The sequence below is a fragment of the Panthera uncia genome, assembly GCF_023721935.1.
Source record: "Panthera uncia isolate 11264 chromosome C1 unlocalized genomic scaffold, Puncia_PCG_1.0 HiC_scaffold_4, whole genome shotgun sequence".
Classification (NCBI taxonomy): domain Eukaryota; kingdom Metazoa; phylum Chordata; class Mammalia; order Carnivora; family Felidae; genus Panthera; species Panthera uncia.
The window spans coordinates 81,697,265-81,720,807 of record NW_026057585.1 but is presented as its reverse complement, the minus strand read 5'-3'; the positions used below and the strand labels follow the sequence as shown (position 1 = coordinate 81,720,807).

Sequence of the window (23,543 nt, the reverse complement as noted above, 5' to 3'; positions counted from 1 at the left end):
TCAATAAACAATAAGTATAACGAAGGTGGTGTTTTCCTCTTCATTTTCCCTTCCAGTTTAAGGAGTAGGACCTTCTCAATTCACGCCTCCTGTTGATCTAGCTACTAATTAAGGAAGTGTCCTCCATTCTCTTTAAACTGTTGTTCAATACTTACACGTAAAGATCACTTTTCAGTGCTGAAACGTTTCTGACTGCTTCATTTCATTCAGATCACAAAAAAACTAAGCATCAACATCTGCTATAATTTTTTCACATCTCTCTACCAGGCAGATTCAAAACCTGGCACCTAGTAATTACTGCCTAAAACTGTCCATCTATGCGTCGAGATGCTTACCACTGAAAACTGATTTCCACATGAACGGTCTCTTAAGTAAGTGTCTCTTTTGGTTGAAATCTAATGTACTCCTTTTAAAAAAAGAGGAATTTTTTGCATGATTATAATCATGCAGTATATAAAATTAACAGGTTTTTCGAAAAATATTTTCCAGCTATTAAGCACTTTTCATAAGTAATGTCAATAGTTACACTGAATGTCCTTTAGAAACTCTTCCGCCCCTAAAGAAATGACACAAGCCACTGAGGCCTGGCCAATGAGAGAAAATTTGCTCTCTCCCACATCTGGAAAACCACTACTGCTCTTCTGGCTACTGAAAAATTTCAAAGCTTTCAGCATCTGAAGTACTGATGTCAAAAAGTAAAGTATTACTTGACTAGGCCCTGAAATGCACAGCCTGTAGAAGCCACTACTGGAAACAGAAGTAGTGAAAGACACTCTTCACCCTAAAAAGAAAAACCTATCAGGAATCAAAGTGACACAGCTACCAGGCCTTCATTTTAAGATAAGCACGCTTACGGTGTGCTTCAGACTGTTGAACTTCACAACCTCCTACAGATGAAGAAAGGAGCACTAACCTGTGACAGGACTGGTCAGGACTCCCGTACGGAGTCTGTACAGAGCGAGAAGACAGTGGGAAGGACTCTCGAACAAGAGCAAAGACAGAAAGGAAAGCACACGGGCAGGTGCCCACCAAGAAGAAAGGCATCTGGCCAGCGACAGAGGGAAGCAGTAAGGACTAGCCCAACTAGCCCAACGAGTCCAGCGACCAGCGACACTCTAAGCCAACAAGCAGTAACAGGAAGGAACGTCATAAAAATTAAGTTCAGAAAATTAATCTGACATTCCTCCATAAAATGGGGGAGGGGGAAGGGGAAGGGGAAGTTAAATGGATGTCAGGAGGCAATAATTAGGCACGAAAGGGTAAGAGAGGGGACCTGTGGAAATCGGGCAAGGAAGATACAAACTGCCACGCAGATGCTTCTCTCGGCTTTCAAAGCATTAAAAAAATAATAATAATAACAACAACCAACAAACAAAAAAACCTATGTAATTTCAAAAGTGAGGATTCATAGCCCATTATGACAAGCAAGAATGAAGTCACTAAGTATACATAAGCCAGTCTATCACTGAAATTCTTTTAAGGAGAAGTCTATTCTGTAGAGTCGTGCAACAGAACCCAAGTATGTACGAATACGGCGTTCCAAGTTTAAGTTCACAAGTCCAATGGGTAAAGTTTTCAGGTTGTCCTGAAGATCCATGGTTGGTTGCTTCCTAGGGAACAGTACGAACAAAAAGACGAATCAAGCAGACAGAAGAATTTGGTAGCTCTTAAATTTTAGGACAACCACGAGTTAGTCAGAAGTGCATTCAGTTCTAGGGGCGCCTGGGTGGCTCAGTCGGTTAAGTGTCCAACTTCGGCTCAGGTCACAATCTCACGTTCCGTGAGTTCGAGCCCCGCGTCGGGCTCTGGGCTGATGGCTCAGATCCTGGAGCCTGCTTCCGGTTCTGTGTCTCCCTCTCTCTCTGCCCCTCCCCCGTTCATGCTCTGTCTCTCTCTGTCTCAAAATAAATAAATGTTAAAAAAAAATTAAAAAAAAAAAAAAAAAGAAGTGCATTCAGTTCTTCAGCTGATGGCTGCCAAACTCCACAGTGTGAACTCTTCAAAGGAGCACAGCAGTTCCTTACCACACAAAGAGCACAATCACTGTTAACTTCATTCGTGAAATGAAAGAATACTTTCATAAAAAAATTCAGAGATACTGTTAGCACATCAATCTCCATGTTCTTTTGTGATAAATTACCCTGGGGCAAGCTCCACACTAATCCTTTCTCCACTGCACCCTCCCCACCTCCCAAATCCATTGAAAGTAAAATTCTTTACACCTTCCCCCTTCAAATTATTGGAACAGAACCAAACAAAACTTCTTTTCCCTGCTATCTTCATAAAACTTGACAGACTGACAGTAAACTGTGTTCAGAAAATGAAGAAATGTCCAAGGTGAACTAGGCTTTTCTGCAGGATAAAGGAACGGCATGTAAGGAAACAGGATTATATTATCTAGGTCAAACAAGGTCATTTGTTTTTGCACATGTATAAGCTACATGGTTTGTCCTATAACATAATCATATACATGTTACACTAGGTCTAGACTTAATGATTATCTAGGTGATTTCCTGCAGTAATACCCAAGAGCCCAATGTGCAAAAGATAAGCCTCCAGATCACATAGGAAACCTGTTAAGTTCATGAATAAAACCATGAAAACATCTAGTTTGCTTCATGACCTACCCACCTCATATCCCCAAAGCAGGAAACAGCTCAACTAAGAGAAGAGAAAGAGTCCTTTGCCTCAAGATGGGAGCAAATACTTAAACCCACCCACATGCCCAGTCAGCCTCAGGGCATTTTTAATTATTAAATTGACAAGACAAAGATCTCAGTGTGCCAGATATGGACAAGTTCCCTTTTTCATGCACTCCAGGAGATGAAAATTTCATAGATATGGCTATTATGTATACCAGGAAGACCAATACGGAAAATAAATTCTTTCCTCTACATGCGTTGCTATAATGAGAATCACAGAATGCATTAATTAATCAAGAAACAATGGATTAACTCTGGTTAATTCTGGTTCCTCATCAGTAAAGTAATAGTAAAGAAGAGAGAATTACACACAATATTGTTTAATACACACTCGAACAAGAAATATAACAAAAGTAATTCCTGTTTTCTAAATACAATTATGTCTGGTTGTGTATATGTAATGAGGGTATTTCCACGCCCCCGCAGATCACCCAGAGAAAGTGTCCCATTGATCGAGTTACAACTATATTAAACAAAAGACCCTTTATAATAAACCCCTTATATCGGATTCAACTTGGCTGATAACAGCATTGCTGATTTACTCTTCATCTTATGTACTACTCTTTGCAAAATAATCAAATAGTTTGAAAATGTAAAAATATGCAGAGAAGGATGAATGAATAGAGGCTTTTTTAGTTCTGGCAGTTCCTCATCCTCCCCCCTTCACAACCCCACATCCCTTAGGATAGAAAAGTAATCTGAATAAAGAATACAGGCAATAAATATTTACGGAATTGAACTAAGGTCCCGTGCGGGGAGGACAGTATCAACTTCTGGATAAAAGAGAGAAGCCATGCTTAGGAAAAAAATATTTATTTTGTAAGATTCATTCAACACAGTATATGGGCAGATGCTATTTACAAAGTATGTTATTAAGCTGAAGCCCCTGCCCTGAACAAACTTATGTGCGGGGAAACAGAAAACATTTACACAAATCACTACATATGAAATAAATCAGAGCCATAAGAATGACACAAATAACTTGCTACTTGAATTCCTCTCCATAGATTCTGGTTGGTAAGAGCAAGAAAAGTTTTATAAAGAGGAGCTGATAAGTGAAGTTAAATAACAGACTCTGGACATGAAGAAACGAACAGCAGAAAAACCCAGTAAGATCTGGATTCACAGAGATGTGAATTCAAACAGCTGGTTCATGATCATGTTAACCTCTCAAATCCCTTTTTGCCTGGTCTATAAAAGGGCATCACAATATTGTAGGATCGCTGTGAAGACTGTAACGTATACAAAGTAGTTGGCATAGTACCTGGAAAATTATATACGGTAATGTGCTGCAGCTATTATTATTATTCCTGAGCCTACTGAAATAGAACTTATTTGGCATTCAAATCCACATCTTAATACTCATCACCTTAGCTGGAATCACTTGGCCTTAGGACTCATTTTCCTCATGTAAAAAAAAAAAAAAAAATGGTATTAATATCTCCCAAAAATCTATTCAGAGATTCACATAAGCAATGAAATCAATGCCAAAGTATCTTGAAAAGTGTTAATGCATTACTGTAGCGATTTAGTTGGCCTGCCCTCAAATAAAGCACAGTGATGTGGATGAAAAGAATGAAAACATTTCAACCAATGGAGGATAAAGGGGGAGAAATTTAACAAACACAGACTAAGCAGTATGTGGATAAGCTACATCCTGCTGCAAAGGATATACAGTGGTAGGTCTATCTATTCTTCCCAATACAGGAGAGAAGGCAGATATTGGAACGAGTGAGGTTCCCAACAGGTCTCAAAGTGGTGGGACAGAATTGAGAACCAGGTTCCAAATGTCAGATGCACCCACATTCTCAAGGTTAGAAGACCCCTTTTTCTTTTTCTTTCTTTTTTTTTTTAATATAAAATGTATTGTCAAATTGGTTTCCATACAACACCCAGTGCTCATCCCAACAGGTGCCCTCCTCAATACAGAAGACCCCTTTTTCTATCTTGTTCTTCAAAACGCCCAGTCCCAAAACTATTACAAGATCTCAGGAACTTCCCCAAACAATACCTTAAAGAGGTCGCTTACTTCATCTCTAACCCATAGTCACTAACCTAAAACAGGAAAGCCATGAACTAAGATCTCATACCTCCAGGTCACTTGGTCTGGCTAACTATGTATGTTTTCTCTTAAGGAAACATTCTTTTTTTTTTTTTTTTTTTTTCAACGTTTTTTATTTATTTTTGGGACAGAGAGAGACAGAGCATGAACGGGGGAGGGGCAGAGAGAGAGGGAGACACAGAATCAGAAACAGGCTCCAGGCTCCGAGCCATCAGCCCAGAGCCTGACGCGGGGCTCGAACTCACAGACCGCGAGATCGTGACCTGGCTGAAGTCGGACGCTTAACCGACTGCGCCACCCAGGCGCCCCTCTTAAGGAAACATTCTAATAGCAAGATGCCAAAAATGCCCAACAACCAAATGGTATTAAGACAAGGCTAAAGGAACTAGGCAGTTTTACCATTCCTGTCTGTACTCAAAAGCTATATTTTGGGGGAAAAGGGATTCACTGAATTATTTGGTCAGATGTTTTTATATTAATACACCAAAGACTTTATTAATTCGTCTTCCTTCTGCAAGAAAGGGTGCATGATTTTGCTGGTACACAATATATCTCCTTTCTAAATTCTGTCAATTTTGGAGTCAATCGAGTTATTCTTATGGGACTCGAATTGCAAGAAACTGCCAGTGTAAGGTAGCCGTTCTTGGGCTGTGAATCCTAAAAGTACTTTTAGCTACTCAAAAAAAAGCCTCCAGTTCTATGAGCCATTCTGTTTGCCATGATGGAAAGATGTAGAAAAGAATTTAACAGACTTGGTATCCACATTAGGCTTCCACTTGCCTTGATTTCAGAATTGCCACTCATGAGCCCTTAGGAACAGATACGTCAACGCCTTAGACAACTGCAGACTGGTGAATGAGTCACTTAGAAAACCCAATGAAAAGTTACAGAACCTCTACATCACAAGGGGGAAGTCACTCTAAAAAGACATCTTTTAGATGCCCTCTGGCATATCCTAGAAAAAGGAGAACTATTCCTCTTTTCTATCTTTTTAAAGATATAGAAATAAGGGCAAACTCCAAAATCTTAGACTTGAAAGGGTCCTGGGAAACCAGTCAACATCTTTGTCTTACAGATGAAAAAAAGCCCAAGTCCAAAGAAGATGAACGTCTGAACCAAGGCTGGACTGTGGCTTCAGGGTTCTGGTCTAGAGCGTGCTCTATCCCACCAAGTTATACCTTTCTTTGGGTGAACCGTTCTTTAGCTCTCCAAATCACTACCAAATTCCTTCCTTTACTAGCCATTTTGCTAATTTTACACTTACAGATAGAATTCCTATATAATGTCCAATAAGAATCTGCAGCTATATTTTAGGGGTGCCTGGGTGGCTCAGTCACTTAAGCGACTTCGGATCAGGTCATGATCTCACGGCTCATGAGTTCAAGTCCCATATCGGGCTCTGTGCTAACAGTGCAGACCTGCTTTGGATCCTGTCTCCCTCTCTCTCTGCCCCTTCACAGCTTGTGTGCTCGCTTGCTCGCTCTCTCTCTCTCTCTCGCTCTCCTTCAAAAATAAACATTTAAAAACATTTTTAAGAAAAAAAAAAAGATTGGGGCGCCTGGGTGGCTCAGTCGGTTGGGCGTCCGACTTCGGCCCAGGTCATGATCTCACGGTTCATGGGTTCGAGGCCCGCGTCAGGCTCTGTGCTGACAGCTCAGAGCCTGGAGCCTGCTTTGAATTCTGTGTCTCCCTCTCGCTCTGCCCCTTCCCTACTCACACTCTGTCACTCTCTGTCTCTCAAAAATAAACATTGGAAAAAAAAAAAAAAAGAATCTACAGCTGTATTTTAACCCTATCTCACCTTATTCTACTTCCAAGGAACATGACAGGATTCTCATTAGGACTCCACACACACAAGCACCTCCCAGATCTGCTTCCTCAGGTTTACAAACTTGTCTATGCTTCAGCTTTCTAAAACAAAGATGAAGGGCCACGTATCTAAATACATCCCATTTATTCCAGAAATAATCACTACTATCTCAACGTCCCTGAAAATGATCAAGTTTTCTGCACATAAAACAGTAAGGAATCTTAAACAGAAAAAAAGTCCTCAGTTTTTAGAAAACCAATTATGCAAAAAAAAACAAGGTGCCTTTTCTATCAACAGCTCTCCCCTTGGCAAATCCATACTTTTTTAAGACACAAAAAGTAGGAACACTGCTGTCCTCTTACAGGTGAAGCAAGTAAATTATACAAAATCAGAAACCAAACCAATGTAGAAACCAAGCCCAGTTACCCAAGGTTAGTGAGCCTTTCCTCAGTACTGCAAAGATCTACTCCTGAATACTCAACTAACAGCCTAAGCTTCTCATGTGTAAATTTAAGAAGCTGCTCCAATATGTGCCTTTCAGCTTTTCAGGACTATACCTTTAAGTTGAATGGAAATGACCGGCAAGGAGAGTAGATGACATATTTGAAAATAATTTGTGGCCTAACCCTAAGGCATTTATTTTACTATCGTCCTTTTTATGTTGATTTTCTAGAATAAGAGGTAGGTAAAGCACTTGTATTGTGATCCTTCAGCTAAGAACAACTGTACCTCGGACAGCCAACAAGGTCTGAGGTGATGGTTCAAGCAGCCACTTCTTAGCAAGAGTTCTAAGAAATGCTCTACATTTTGCAGAGCCTAGTGTTGGCTTTGACGGAAAAAATGTTAACAAGAGCCAAGAAGCATTAACTTTACTAGAGCTCAATTACTCTTGATGGAACCAATTCTCTCTCAATTCTAACGATTCATAACGTTCTTAACAGAAGGAACTAGGACTCCTTTTCGTTTACCAAAACGAGGTATCTATCGTTTACTGTAATGAGGACTCACACAAGTGCAAGCGCGTGCACACACACACACACACACACACACAAATACACACAAAATAAGTGAAACAAAAATACACTGTGCCTGGCTGAAAAATCAAAGCAATTTACTTGAAATTTTAGCGTATATAGGGGTAAAGACTACATTTATACACAGCCCCTCTCTTTCATTGCTTAAAGGGAAGGAAATTTAATGAGGTTAAACTAATTAGAAGCTGTAGCTTTATTTTATAATAAAAGCTTATTAATTCTTCGTTTCTCTTTTGCCAACTTCCCTTGTAACACTGCAGAAAACATTCTCCCACCTTGCACCTATCCAGACCCTAACTAAATAAACCAGAAAACAATTCCCAAGTCTTACACTCTTCCATTACAGTAATCACAAACTCTCCAAGCGATACTGACCACTCCCTTCTCTCTAAACCCGAAACATATATAGGCAACACTGGGCCTTCTTTCTGTTGTCAAGTGTACTCTCTGCTTCCTCAAGTAGCTAAAGAGCTCCTTGGGTACAGAAACCTCATTCTCTATACTTAGTCCGTCCACACCGTGCCTAGCCAGTGGGTTATGCTTTCAAAAACCAGGGGCACCTGGCTGGTAGAGCTTGCAACTCTTGATCTTGGGGTCATGAGTTTGAGCTCCACATTGAGGGCAGAGTCTACTTTTAAAAAACTACCTCAGTATCTGTATTTTGGGAGGAACATATATTAAGCATTTTTTTTAATCCTCCCCCAAAATATCAATTTTTATACAGCTTACTAAAATGAGATTTTCATTTACTCTAAGGGAACATGCTTTGAAGAGGAAGCCAGGTCAGAATCCCAGTTTCATCACTTACTAGATATGTGGCCCTGGGCAAATTAATTCATCTCTCTCAGCCTCTTTCTTTATCTGGATAAGAGATCCGTCCTGATAGAGTTACTGGTGAGACAAACTCCTTAGCACCTGTGTAATACATTGCCAGCAAACGGTAGTTATTATTACTCTCTGAATACGTAATGAGGAAAGAAGAAGAGTGACACCCCATAACTGCTGGAGTACATTTTGGTTATCTACATATGCCCACAACCAGGTGCGAGTATACAGATACCAAAAAACTACTATTTCCTAACACAAATAAGAAAGGTGAGGTTTGGAAGCCTTGGGTAGGGGGAAAGGTATTTTTGGAAGGAAAAAACTATTCAAAAAATATTTTTGTCAGGGTGTCTGGGTGGCTGCCGGGTGAGCATCTGACTCTTGATTGTGGCTCAGGTCATGAACTCATGGGGTTCATGAGTACAAGCCCCACATCAGGTTCTGCACTGACAGTGTGGAGCCTGCTTGAAATTCTCTCTCTCTCTCCTCTCTCTCTCTCTCTCTCAAAATAAAAAAGTGTGTGCATTTGTGTGTGTGTCTGTGTGTGTGTGTGTAGTTTTGTCATTATTTAAATAAAATTCACTTTCTATTCGATTCTGTTCACTATTTCTTTAATTAAACAGACTTTAAGCCTTTAGAGATTATATAGTGTACACAACAGCAAAAGGCATTATTTTATTTTGTATAACTAATTTTAAAAACTGGCACTGATTTCTGGTGGAGTGGACCAGGCTAAAATCACAGGAGTGGGGAACAAGAGAAACACGGTTTTCCCATCTATACTTAATATCTGATTCATCTGTTTAACTTTCTGTTCAAATTTTGCTCCAAAAGCTGAGAAAAATCTCTTCCCCATTAACCACAGAGGATTTATTAATGTGCACTGTTTTAATATTAGGCAGGCACGGGAGACATAATGCCACCTATCTAACTTCTCTTAAAGCTCTAGGAGAAAAACCCATGAACAGGCCCAAAACCCATGAACCCAAGATGATAGGACACTGGAACTCTGATCACAGGATGACAAGGAAAAGTTGGAAACAAAATCTCAAAACACAGGAAGCAAGACCCTCAGAACCAAAACACCAGAAGAGTTTAACTAATGCCTAACCACAACGGCAGTCAATGAATGTTTGCTATACATCAGGAGAAGAATTACCTTAATCCTGAACCCTCAGAACCCAGCACAGTGCCTGGATCAAAGGATATTTGCTAAATCAAAGAACAAGTGTGTTTAATGAATGATATAAAAGAGAATCCAGAATACAGCTATTTTCCCTCCTTTAAAACATTAAAACAGATGTGGGAGCTTTTAAATATTAGATATGCAAAAAATAAAACAGAAGGAAAAAACCTAAGGTTAAGCTCCAGAACAAGAGAACCACAAGCAAATGCCCCCAGCTTGAGAACCTGTTACACCTTTGGCTCTTAATCCAAACTATATGTTCTACCTTATCACCAATACATTCTAATTGTCAACGACAAGAATGGCCAGAAGTCAGCTGTGCTTTATACTCCCATTTCTTCTAGAATTACGGCAACCTTCCCTATCGATGTGCAGATGACAGGAATTTGTTTTTGCAAATTTTAAACATTATAAACAAACCAAACTTCTTGTTCCTGAATTCTATATATTCTGACTGACACCTCTACCCTCTGGAATCATTTCACCAGAAATCTAACAACTTCCTCTCCACAATGGAGCTCCAAACAACCTCCTCAACCTACTCTAAAAACAGGTTAGCAACATGTTCTGATCAGCAGCCAATCTAAGACCCCCTTCCGCTGCAAAAAGAACCTAGTGAGTGGAAAATGAGGCAAAAGTAAGGATATGTGATGCATATAAAATTATCTTGTGAAACTTTAAAGCCTCGACTTACAGCTGACTGGCTAACAGAACCACCAATAATTTGTGCTCATGTTTTGGTTGCTTTGTTTTATTTTTAAGACATTAGGCTAAGGTTAACGTTCTTCTTATAATGAAATCATTTTGGCAAAATTCTGCAATATCCCATTCCTATCATGAGGATGGCAACAAGGAAAAGCAAGCACATACTTCTGGAGACTAGATTCGGACACATTTGATGAAAGACAGCTCCAAACTTCCCTTAAAAACAGGCCCACTTTTCTGACACACCAGTTCACTTACCTCTCCCATCGCTCTTCCCTCCAGAGCAAGTGCTTGAAAATCATGATTCAGTTCATCCATAGAACGCACCTATCGTTCAAAATAGAGAAGGAAAAAGTTTCGAGTTAGCATCTTGAATTGTACGCTCACATTAAACACAACGGTTTACCTTCAGATACTGACAGAGACATAACAATAAGCAAGTGACTGAAATTAAACATTCACTTACCTTCAGTCAGCAGGGTTCAGAGCCAATGACCCCTGTTTTCTCCCCTCCCATTCCTTTTTTTTCCACAACATGAAAAATACATAATCCAGAAAAAGCATATTCCATCAAATGAGCATTATGTTAGCTATTTTTCATACATTTTAAATGTATAAGACCAACATGCTGAAGGGCAATGACCTATGATTATGTGACCTGAACATGGCTCTGGACTCAGAAGCCACAGTGCTTGCCCCCAACTGTGACAAGCAAGTAGAAACAAGGGGACTCATTTGACCCAACCCAGTTATTTCTTGGATAAACCTCAGGGAAAGGCACTGCAAACTGTATAGTGGGGTGTCCGAACATTTCTCCATGTTGGAAGATCTCCGCAGAGGGGCTCTTGGGATCTCAACTCCAGGAGGAAAAAACAGCACTCATCACAAGAATCCCTTCAAACCTCACCTATCATTAAACTACTGCCCACATCGGAACAATCTTTTCAGGCTTCAATGAACTCCTATCTAAGGTCATTTCTACAAGATAAGGTTAAGATCAAGGAAGAAGTGTGCGATCGTTTATTCGAAACAGTAACCCAAAAAACCTTGTGTTGTCTAATATCCTGTAGGTCCTCTCAGTTATGAGCAGCAAGCCATCTCTGCTGCCTGAGGCCAGAGGACCGTCCCTTGTTTATTCACAAGGAAGGCTCTTCGACCGCTGGAGAAAGACAGCAGAGGGCCTGAAGCAGGACTCTCACAAACCCCTCATCTGACCATCACTACCTCCCAATGTCGGTGTACAATCGCCAGCAGTGGGTACACACAAAGGTCAGGCTGAGGTCAGGCAGGCAGAGGGAAGAGTATGGAGAACACGGGCCAGAATACAGCTAGGAGAACCAACTCAAGGATTTTATTAACAGGGCTGCCTGTTTATCACCCAACAATCTTAACTTGACTGAACTGACACCACATAAAAATATAGTTACACCGCTGTTCTGAGTCACATATCTTCAAAACCCAGAGCTGATATACGCTACAAAATGACAATGTGTCACTAAGACAAAGCAGCTTTGGGATGCCTGCTAAAAATGGAAATTTATAAAATTCAAAATGAAGCTAAAATTCAGCCCAATGAGAACAAAGAGACATAGATAGAGACCAAGCTTTTTACTGTGGTTAAAATAGTTTCAAAGGGCCTGGAAACAAGCTGTGACCACATTACAAAGTGTTTCCATTATTTAGGTAAACACACTGAGTAAGCTTCTAAGCTATAGGTAGTAAAGATAAAGGCGGGGCCGTGGGGGGGAGGAGAGAATGAGGACAAGATGCTAACTGGAAAACTACAAATGTCAGATGAAATCATTTTGAACCTTCAGGCCAGAGTGAACATTTACGAAGCATGTAAATCAAATGCATAAAGCTCTGTATCTAGCTCTTTCTGTGGAATCCAATCATACATTTAACTAGAGCTAGGCATTTCTTGAAAATCCAATCTACAAATAGTTTTAACCAAGAATGTTGGAAATCCTATTTATATTTCCCAAGGAGGGAAATATAAAGAGAGTAGTAAGGCAAGGTACAGAACATGCAGTACACATATTTATGTCATCGTCACAACAACGTCACAGCGATTATTTCCATTTAAAAGATGAGAACACCGAACCTCTGAGAAATGCCCTTCCCAACTGTTGTTAAGAGGGCAGAGCCCTTGTCACGATCTCGCGGTCCGTGAGTTCGAGCCCCGCGTCAGGCTCTGGGCTGATGGCTCGGAGCCTGGAGCCTGTTTCCGATTCTGTGTCTCCCTCTCTCTCTGCCCCTCCCCCGTTCATGCTCTGTCTCTCTCTGTCCCAAAAATAAAAAAAAAAAAAAAATATGAGATGAAAGAAAAAAATAAAAAAGAGGGCAGAGCCCTTAAATGGCACTGCCAGGATTCAAATCCGGGGCTTCCAACTCAAAATGCAACGTCCTTCCTAGGTGACCACGCTGCCTCCAAGGCAGCCACAGGAAGTTTCGCCCCCTCAGATAACAGTGCCTTCTGTTTCTGCCTGGGCTTTGAGGAGTGTGCTTTCTTGGAGTGTTTGCCTTTGCTTTCCACTGTCTCCTCCCCCGCACCTTCAAAGCCAGCCCACCCTGCCCTTGGAGCCATTTCCATTCCCTTCTACATGATCTATCTTCCCATCCATCACTCACTCACTCATTCATTCTCTCTCTCTCTCTCTCTCTCCCCCCCCCCCCCCCCCCCTTTCCCTCTCTCTCTGTTCTTATTTGCTAGCTCTCTCAGCTCTTCTCTCTCCCTCTCTTCAGTTCCCTCTTCACCTCCTCCAGCCCTCCCTCTTTCCGGGTGTCTCCCTCTGTCCCCCCCCTCCCACCCAGAGGATGAACCACTCTTCCTCCTACCTCTGCGCACTACCCTCCTAATTCCTGTGGGTCGTTCTCCTCACACAGGTGAGAAGGAGCCTCACTTTCCAAAGTTTGCCACGCCAGTCCAGAAACTCCATTATAAACCATTTGCCCACAGGTGACTAGACCAGACAGATCAAATCATTCTCACAAAAAAACGTTTTAACTAGTCAGGAACGTACTGTTTATAGTAGAAGCTATACCTGGTATGGTCATCGACACCAGGCAGACTCTCCACACAAATTCTTCCTAGGAAACAAAACTAATGATCAGAAGAAGATGCTCGGGAATCAAGAGAAATCAAAGAATGAAGAAATATTTTAGGCAGGTAACAAAGAAGCTCCTTCTGTCATAAAAGAGAAGAGCTGGCTGCAAATTATAATCGGAGTAAATTCTCCCATCAGGACAGAACAGTCTTTTCCAGTCCTGGTGCTCTACTTCTCCCTTCTCTAGATTTGAGTGCCGCATTAGTGTTAATTTCCAGCACGACTTACTAATTTCTTCTCCATTTTTGCTAAATGTCTAGAAGACGTCCTTCCTCTCACTAACTGCTCTTACCTATCTCCTTTGGTTTCACAAACCTATTTCCTGTTTTCCGTCTTTGGGCTACTTGCCAGTAACATGTAACTTTCTCATAACCATCCAGGACTTGCTCCACCACTGCCCCTCCCCATGAAGGCATCTGCCCGTCCCTTTACTGAAGACGCAAGCAAGAGAAGCACTTTAGTGCCTGACCCACGTCCATGTTCCTCTCTTCATCCCACCACAAATACCATCCATACACAGGTCCTATGCTTCTGAGTTTCCCTTCCATTTCCCAGTTCCCAGAACTTTCTTCCGTAAACTCAACACCTATCTCTCCTTCTAGCGGGGATCCTGTCCTAACTAGATCCTGTTGCCTAATTTGGCAAACTAAGTTGCATGTTTTACCACACAGAAGTTATAAAATAAAAACAAATAGACCCAGGATTACAGATCACACTTGGAAAATTAAAAATTAAGCGGAAGTATCACTTTACAAATCTCTTATCAAATTCTCTTTAAGATAATCACATGGAAAGGGTGCCTGCCCTTTCCATCACCCCTTGAGAAACCCTACTTACCATACCCAACGGTCCACACACTTATCAGAATCATCAATGAATGATATACATGTCACTACTGCCTCATCTGTAAAACTGAGATAACACCAACTCTTTTACAAGTTTGTTGTAATAGTTAAATGAGACAAAATGCCCAATACTTAGGAGGCACTTATTCAACTGTACCCACCTCACAGGTTATTCTGTTTTAAGTAACTGAAATGTCTCCTTCACCCATTCATCCCTTCTTTCCCCACCCACCCCCCACACCCCCAGGGTTAAGGTTTTGGCCATGCCTTGTTGGGAGGGTGGGGTGGGTGTCTCTCCAGTTCAGCATTTCCATAATCAACGTATTAAAAGTACCTAGATCATGCAAACATCTAAATTACTTTCTAAAACTTAGCATCTCAAAGTACATCCATCTCTCTGTCTCAATTCCCAGCTAAATCATCAATTCAAAGAAACTTCAACACTCACTCTCCATCCTCATCCATTCAGAAACTTCCAAAAGGGAAAAAAAAAAAAAAAAAAAAAAAAAAACCACCATCGCTGGCTCAACCTCACGTTCTTTCAGTTCTCATTTTTTAAAACACTCAGTAAAACCACTTTATAAAATTCCTCCATTCCTGAACTTCCCATGTCACTATGGTCTCCTGATTCTCCTCCTACCTCACTATTCACATGTTTGACTCTTTTTGCCAACCAACATTGTAGTCAAAGGGGGTAAAAAAAGAACAAACTCAGGCACAAAGACATCCAGATGTAAACAGTTCGTGATCCAAATATTTAATCAATTACAATTAATCCATTTTTCAAGCAGGTGTTGTTGAACATTATACCTCAAAGAATGGAATGAAGCAAATAATCATGGGAGACCACACAGTCCGGAACAAAAGCCCTAAGAAAGAAACAAGTTTTGACAGCGCTGTGGTCAGGTTCTTGGCCCTACTCTGCCAGCATTCCTCTTAACTGCCCAGTGTGTCTTTACAAAGAATGTCCCTCTACTTGAGTCAGCTTGACCAGTTCTCCGTTGCTTGTACAGAAGAACCAAACTCGGACACAAAGATATCACTGACTTGGTATTTATTAAATCACACTGGAAGTCTTTATTTTTTTTTTTAACGTTTATTTATTTTGAGAGAGAGAGACACAGCACAAGCGGGGGGGGGGGGGGGGGGGGAGGGGGGGCAGAGGGAGAGAGGGAGAGAGAGAATCCCAAGCAGGCTCCGCACTGTCAACACAGAGCCCAATGGGGGGCTCAGTCTCTTGGACCATAAGATCATGACTTCAGCCAAAATCAAGAGTCGGATGCTTAACCAACTGAGCCACCCAGGCACCCTAATATAGTATTTTAAAAAAGAGTAACTCAGAGCTATATGGTGCACTTAAAAAAATAAAATTCAACAAATCAATACTTCCTGAATATTCTCTGTAATGGACATGTTTCAAGACACCTGCTTAGAAAGGACAAGTTCATGATTCCTATCATCTCTGGCCTACTGCAGAGATGCCTTTTGCAGCACCTACTGCACAAGTATTCCCCTAAATGGCCAAATCCCTGGTACCTGGTAAGAAATGATAAACTGACCTAATCAGGTTCTTCTCTTACCATGTGAGCCTGACGGGTATGGAGAGATAAAATGAAGGTTCCTAAAGATCTGGCAGTTGGGGCTATCATTTCTGATTCAAGTATCAGCTGGTGAATAAGCAGAAGACAAGCAACGTAGAGAAAGAATGTGCTGGAAACAGAAAGCCACCTAGTGCCAAGGGGGCCCACGTTTACATTTCTACTCAGGGGTGGTCAGAGAGATTCCCTGGCATTCTTTCACTAAAGCCCTGAATTTTTGCTAGTTAAAACATATTTCTACACCTTGAGACTAAAATTGCCTTTACTAGAATATGTGCTTCCTCAACCACTGAATCTAAGTTGTCAGAGGAGCTTTTCTCCTCCACAACTACCTTTGTTCTCCTGGAGGATTTTCTCCACAGGCAAGCCTAGATCACGTTAGCTCTGTTTCACTAGCACAGATCCAGAACAATATAAGCAGGGGAGCTGGTGCCAAGAACCATTACAGGAAGGAGACACCAGTGAGAAAAAGCCAAGCAAAAGCAAGAGAAACTTGAGCAGTGCCTGGCTGGCTCAGATGGCAGAGCATGAGACTCCAGATCTCGGGGCTGGTCTGTTTGAGCCCCATGTTGGGCGTAGAGATTACTTAAAAAACTAAAACCCTAAAAAAAAAAGCAGGAGAAACTTGAGCGATAAAATATGGAAAGGGAACATGAGAATTAACTACTAAAGTCTGTTCTACAGCAGCTCTTGTACCACTACGTATCAGTATCATAAACAATAACTGATACTTACTAAGCCTTACTTTGTGCCAGACCCTGTCCTATAAATACTTTGTATGTTTTAACAATCATAATTTGAAAATGCAGGTACTCTTACAAAAGCACCCGCTTTGTAAGAAAAGCAAAAACTGATTACGGTCCTCAAATAAAATGTAAATAAATCAGCATCCTTCTTGGCGGGGTGGGGATGGGTGGCATTGACAAAAAAACCCACTCTTTCAGCCTAAGTGGCTGCAAACCCTACTACGTGATCTTACTCATGAAGGTTTCCATTCTTTTTCACTGTCAGTAACAACACTAAACACCAGCATTTGCTGAGTTTCAAGACACTGTACTACAAAAATAGATATTATTCCACTTTATACACAAGGAAACCAAGGTTTAGTGAAGTAATTTGTGCAAAGTCATATAGCAGATAGAGTGGAATTCAAATTTAAGTCTCTACCCTTTACTACCTTCTCTGTTCTCGTCAAAGTCACACAAAAGCACACCTGGGTTCAACAGTTGTTCCAGCAACTAATTACTACGTTATTTTGATACTGTCTTCTATGATACACGATGAGGAAAATGAAGTCACCACAGCCAGGATTAGACTGAACGTCCACTTCTTGTTTTTTTAATTTTTTTAATGTTTATTTATTTTTGAGAGAGAGAGAGAGAGAGCGCGCGCATGAGTGGGGAAGGGGGCAGAAAGAGAGGGAGACACAGAATCCGAAGCAGGCTCCAGGCTCTGAGCTGTCAGCACAGAGCCTGACGTGGGGCTCAAATTCACAGAACCTGAGCTGAAGTCAGATGCTTAACCGACTGAGCCACCCAGGCACCCCCATCCACTTCTTTATTATCTATCATTAAACACTGCTACTACTTTTACTAATTAAGGTAAATATATTAGAATTACAGATTTCCTAATATGCTGGTGGCATTCTGCTAGGATGATTAACAGACCCACATAATAAACTACTATAACTAAGTTACCAAAACTGTTTTGCTACCAGACTACCAGAATATATACATCTCATGTAAATGTCAGCACTTCCTAAACATAAAAGAAAACAATTTTGAAAGTAAAAGGAATTAATACACATTTTCAAAATCTTTAATGATACTAGTGACCTTTAAACACAGAAAAACCTCACAGCTGCTGGTTCTGCCAGTCTTTTTCTTAATTTCACCGATCATGTTCAAGCTGAAATCAATAATGAAGGCAAGGCCATTTTAACTGCAAAAAGAAACGGTTTAATTATTATGGAAGAACCTAATAAAAAGTGTAAAGCTTAAGACAATGATCGGGGCGCCTGGGTGACTCAGTTAGTAGAGCAGTAACTCTTGATCTGAGTTCAAGCCCCTCACTGGATGCAGAGGTTACTTAAAAATAAAACACCTTAAAAACTTAAGATAATGATCAATCGTCTCTCTTCTTGTCTGGAAACTACTATCTGTAGCCAGAGAGCGAACTGGCATATTGCTAACCACCAAAAAAACCCAAAATTCAGAAACATAAAAGAGACTCCTATACCACTATAGAGATTACATTTACATAAAAAAAAAAATGTTTATTTACAAATGGGGAACACACCAGAAAGTGTTCATTAGCAGTAAAAAAACTTCATTCTGAAATACCAATCTCGAGAGAGAACATATGGAAAAAATAAAAAAAGATAAATGAGGAATACTCATCCAAAAGTTCCTAAATCAGGTTGTGGCAAATCTGTATCAGGCTCTTTTCAAAAAATGAAACAAAATTCAAAGGCACCATTGACCTCACTGGAATCAGGAACAATCTTACTGGCAGAGTATTAGAGTCTATGTGAAAGTAGCAAATATTTACCCACCAAAAAGGTACAGAAGTGGATTTTCCAAAGTCTTGCTAACATCAAATTTTCTGAGATTCACTTTGTCATCCCTGGTGCTCACTAACAGACATGTAAGAATTCCTACCGTAAGAAGGGTTTGTCAGAGGAAACAAATGAAGGGCCTACACAGTCACTGATAAGAATTTTCTACAAATTACAAGACAGTGACTATTTGTAACAAATGTACAATTAAGGCCACCAGTGGAAACTACGAATTTTGGAAAATAAGCTAGGAGGAGAAACTATCAGCCGCAAGGTTCGCCTACAGTGTCAGCCTCCAGGTGGGAGAGGTCCTTACGCAAAGACTACTTCTCTAGTTATTTGCTCTCCCTTGTTGGCAAACCAGAAGTTGGATGCAAACAAAAGTTCAAAGACCATGGCGCACAGGTCCTACTGCTCTCTTAACTGCTGTCATAACCACTAAGTAGCAAAACTGGCAGTTCGTCTTCTCTCTCTAAAAGTCACCCCCACAGTATTAAACACATGACGGGCAGTACACACGAATACCTGTAATGTGAGAAATTACCCTTGGTCTCAGGAGTGATCAAAATAGCAGAAATAGGACTTCCAGTGCCAGCTTCTTTAAAATGGTTCTTATCCTGCTGAAAAGAATACTTTGTCATGTTTTTCTACAGCTTTTCAAGAAAGAAATCTGATGGGGCACCAGTGTGGCTCAGTTGGTTAAGCATCCGATTTGGGCTCAGGTTATGATCTCAGGTCATGAGTTTGAGCCCCGCATTGGGCTGTCTGCTCTCAGCACAGAGCCTGCTTTGGACCCTCTGTCGTCCTCTCTCTCTGCCCCTCCCTTTCGCCTTCTCTCTCTCTCTCCCTCTCTCTCTAAACTAAATAAACAATTAAAACAAATTTTTTTTAAGAAATCTGACAACATGCATCAAGTTTTATAAATGTTCACTGCCTCTGTTCTAGTAACTCCACTTCTAGGATTTTAGCCAAAGCAAATCATCAGAAATACGATCAAAGAGTGTTAACAAAGATCTTCAACCAGGCAATGGGATGGCAAAAGTGGTAAAAAGTTAAACTATAGTAGGAATCGTTAAGTGTAGTATATATTCACTTACAGAATTTTATGCAGCTATTTAAAACATCTTTAAAATTGTTCGAGAAAAATGTGTATGTGTAAGGATTCTAAAGACAACAAATCTGCATATATAAAAAGATACAAACACATTTCCATACAGAGACATAAACAAAGTAAGACTAGAAGGTTAAAAAAAAGACTAAGGTAATATACTCAAATGTTAAAATTTCTTCAGTAGTTTCTATATTTTGTGTAAATGCCTATGAAAAAAATCAGAATCTTCTAAAAACAAATTTGACAATATTTATGTCTTTAAAATATTAGTAACTTTCAAACCAATAATCCTCTTTCTAAAAACATCTTAAATAACCACAATGAGGAATAAGTTCTATAAGCCAAGGTGCTCACTGTGTAGTTACTTTTAACAATAAGAAAAAACCAGTTAAGAAATACTTTCAACAGGGGCACCTGCGTGGCTCAGTCGATTAAGCGTTCAACTGCTGATTTCAGCTCAGGTCATGATCTCACAGTTTGAGAGTTCGAGCCCCCATCGGGCTCCGAGCTGGCAGGGCAGAGCCTATTTGAGATTCTCTCTCCCTCTCTCTCTGCCCCTCCCTGCTTGCTCGCGCTCTCCCTCTCTCAAAATAAACAAACAAGCTTCAAAAATGTAAAGAAAGAAAGAAAAAAATTTTCAACAAAAAGTTAGGGGTAGGATAGCCAACAGTAAATAAAAATTAGGTTAGTTATGGTACATTCAGAAGCAGTTTCTACAGGGAAACACTGTGAAACAGAACAGAAATAGGATGGGTCTTTTATGACTGTCAGAATAGTTCGTACTTACTGCCTATGTTCTAGGTAGCAGTATGTATTATTTAATTCTCAAATTATAAAATAATTCCTAATTATCCTCCATTTCCCATTTTTTTAATGGAGGAGGAAACTGAGGTAGAGAAAGGTTAAAAACTCGCCCAAAGTGACCCAGGCAGGCTGACTCCCGTGTCTCTTTCCGGTGTCCTATATCGGGGGATCAAAATGTGTCTGGGGTACTCCAACTGTTTAAATGGGCAATAAAGACAAAAGGGCCCATCCAGATCCAACAAAGCTGCACCAGACAAAAGCCTGCTAGAAACTCAAAAGTGGAGAAGGAGCTGTGCACACTACTCTGCCGCCCAACTGTGTATCTGAAGATGTAACAGCCACCCACACAGCCCATCTGTGGCCAGAACTCTCTCCATTAATTCAAGGATGATCAAAAGGAAGTAAGTCATCATGAGACCACAGGGAGTAAACTACTTAATGAGGAAAAAGAAATCACATCCTGAAGATATAAAAGAGAAGATTTCTGAAAATGATTTACCTATTGGAAGAAAGAATATAGATCTACAGACAAAAATTCATAGCAAAATTCAAATCCACAAGGCAGTAAGTCAACTGCTGAATGTGTAAAATTTATATAGTACATCATACAAAGGAGTATTATTTGGCCACAAAAAGGAATGAAGCACTGATACATAAACATGCATGAACCCTAAAAACATTAGGTAAGTGAAGAAGCCAGACACAAAAAGCCATATATTTATATGATCCCATTTATATAATATATCCACAATAAACAAATCTACAGAAACAAGAATAGATTTGGGTTTGCCAGGGACTTGGGAAAGGAGAAAATAGGCAATGACTACTAATGAGTACAAAGTTTCTTCTGGAAGTGCTAAAAATGTCTACAGTTACATAGCTGATAAGTTGCATAATACTGTGGATGTACTAAAAACCACTGAATTACAAATTTAAGGACAAATTTTAAGGTATGTGAAAAATAGCTCAATAAAGCTGTTATTTAAAAAACAGAAGTCGGCACACTTTTTCTGTAACAGGCCAGAGAATACAGGCTTTGTGGGCTACACAGGGTCTTTATCATATCTTTCTTTGGGTTGGTTTGTTTTGATTTGGTTCAACTATTTAAAAAGGTAAAAAACCATTCTTAGCTCAAGGGCCATACATAAACAGGCAGCAAGCCAGATTTGGCACAGAGGCCAGTTTGCCAAATCTAGTTTAAAAATAAATCATTCTTAAATTTTTCCAAGTGAATACATGCTAAGTTAATGCTGATCTATAAATTAAGTAAAGATCTTTTATCAAACTTATAAATAGAGTTCCACAAATGTTATTGGATAAAGGGACCAGGGAAAATGTATCAAACAGAATTTAACATTTTTATCAATAATTAAGATCATATAAATAATAAGAATAAAACCCACATTAAAAAATAAAGATAACTGCTCACATGAAAAGATGCTGAACATCATTAGCCATCACGGAAATATAGATTCAAACCACAATGAGATACCATCACGTGCCTACCAGAATGGCCAAGATAAAAAAACGTAACACCACCACATGCTGGTAAGGGTTCAGAAAAATTAGACCAAACATGGCTGGTAAGAATGCAAAATGGCACAGCCAACTCTGGAAAACGATTTGGCAGTTTCTTCAAAACCTGAACATGCAACTATCCTATGATCGACCCAGCACCTGCACTCCTAAAGCAGTTATCCCAGAGAAATGACAACTTATGGTCACAGAAACACCTGAATACAAATGCTCACGGCAGCTTTATTTCCAGCAACTAAAAACCAGAATCTGCCCAGATGCCCTTCCACAGGTGAAACAAACTGTGGTACATCTACAAAATAGCACAGTGTGCAGCTACAAGAAGGAATGAACTACTATATGCAATAACTTGCTAAGTCTCCAGGACCTTGTGCAGAGCAAGAAAAGGCCAATCCCCAAAGGTAATACGATGATTCCATTCAGAATAGTTTGGAAAAGACAAAATTGCAAAACTGGAGAATAAGAAATTAGAGTTCAGGGGGAGCTCCCCTATCCCCTACCCCTCAAGGGGAAGGTGGATGTGGTTATAAAAAGAGCTACTCAGAGGCACCTGGGTGGCTCAGTCGGTTAAGCGTCCGACTTCAGCTCAGGTCATGATCCCACAGTTCGTGGGTTCAAGCCCTGCATCGGGCTCCACACTGAGCATGGAGCCTGCTTAAGATTTTCTTTTTTTCTCTGCCCCCCACTCTACCCCGCCCCTCTGCCCCCTCCCCCATTCGCTCTCTCTAAAATAACAAAGAAAGAAAGAAAGAAAGAAAGAAAGAGAAGAGGCCCTTTATCTTAAAACTCCCATACCACATTTAAAATACACACACACACACACACACACACACACACACACACACACACAAATGAGATCAAAACCGGAAAAATCAGAGGTGCCTGGGTGGCTCAGTCAGTTAAGCATCTGACTTCGGCTCGGGTCATGATCTCACCATTTGTGGGTTCGAGCCCCCATAGGGCTCTGTGCTGACAGCTCTGAGCCTGGAGCCTGCTTTGGATTCTGTGTCTCCCTCTCTCTGCTCCTCCCCTGCTTACACTCTCTCTCTCTGTCTCTCAAAAATAAATAAATAAATGTTAAAAAAAATTAATTAAAAACAAAACTGGAAAAACTCAGTAAGATTGGATGGAATTTTATCAATGTCAGCATCTCAGTTGTAATGTCATATTACACAACATTACCTACAAAATGTTATCTACAAATGTTATACTGTAAAATGTTACCCCTGGGGAGAAATTTGGCAAAGTGTATAAAGGATTGTACACTGTATTATTATACTCTGTATTATTTCTTACAATAGTATGTGAGTTGACAATAACTAAATCAAAATTTTAAATTAAAAAAAGACAGGTGTGGGGTGCTTGTGGCTCAATTGGTTAAGTGTCCAACTTCGGCTCAGACCCTGATCTCACAGTTGTTAAGTTCGAACCCCACATTGGGCTCTCCACTGTCACCATGGAGCCTGCTTAGGATTCTCTGTCCCCCTCTCTCTTTGCCCCTCCCCCACTCGCTCACTCTCTTTAAAAAATAAAATAGGAAAGAAGGAAGCAAGGAAGGAAGGAAGGGAGGGAGGGGGACAGGCAGATGGGCGGCTAAGTCGGATAAATGTCTGACTCTTGATTTTGGCTCAGGTCATGATCCCAGGGTTATGGACTTGAAC

General features: G+C 40.4%; 1 protein-coding gene across 1 annotated transcript in view; it reads right to left on the bottom strand.

Annotated features, from left to right (window-relative positions):
• Positions 1–23,543, bottom strand: part of PUM1 (pumilio RNA binding family member 1) — a 142,934-nt gene that overhangs the window by 91,912 nt on the left and 27,479 nt on the right. The window contains exon 3 of the mRNA XM_049618892.1: positions 10,583–10,651. Coding sequence (XP_049474849.1) covers positions 10,583–10,651 — 69 coding nt within the window. The remainder of the gene's footprint in view (positions 1–10,582; positions 10,652–23,543) is intronic.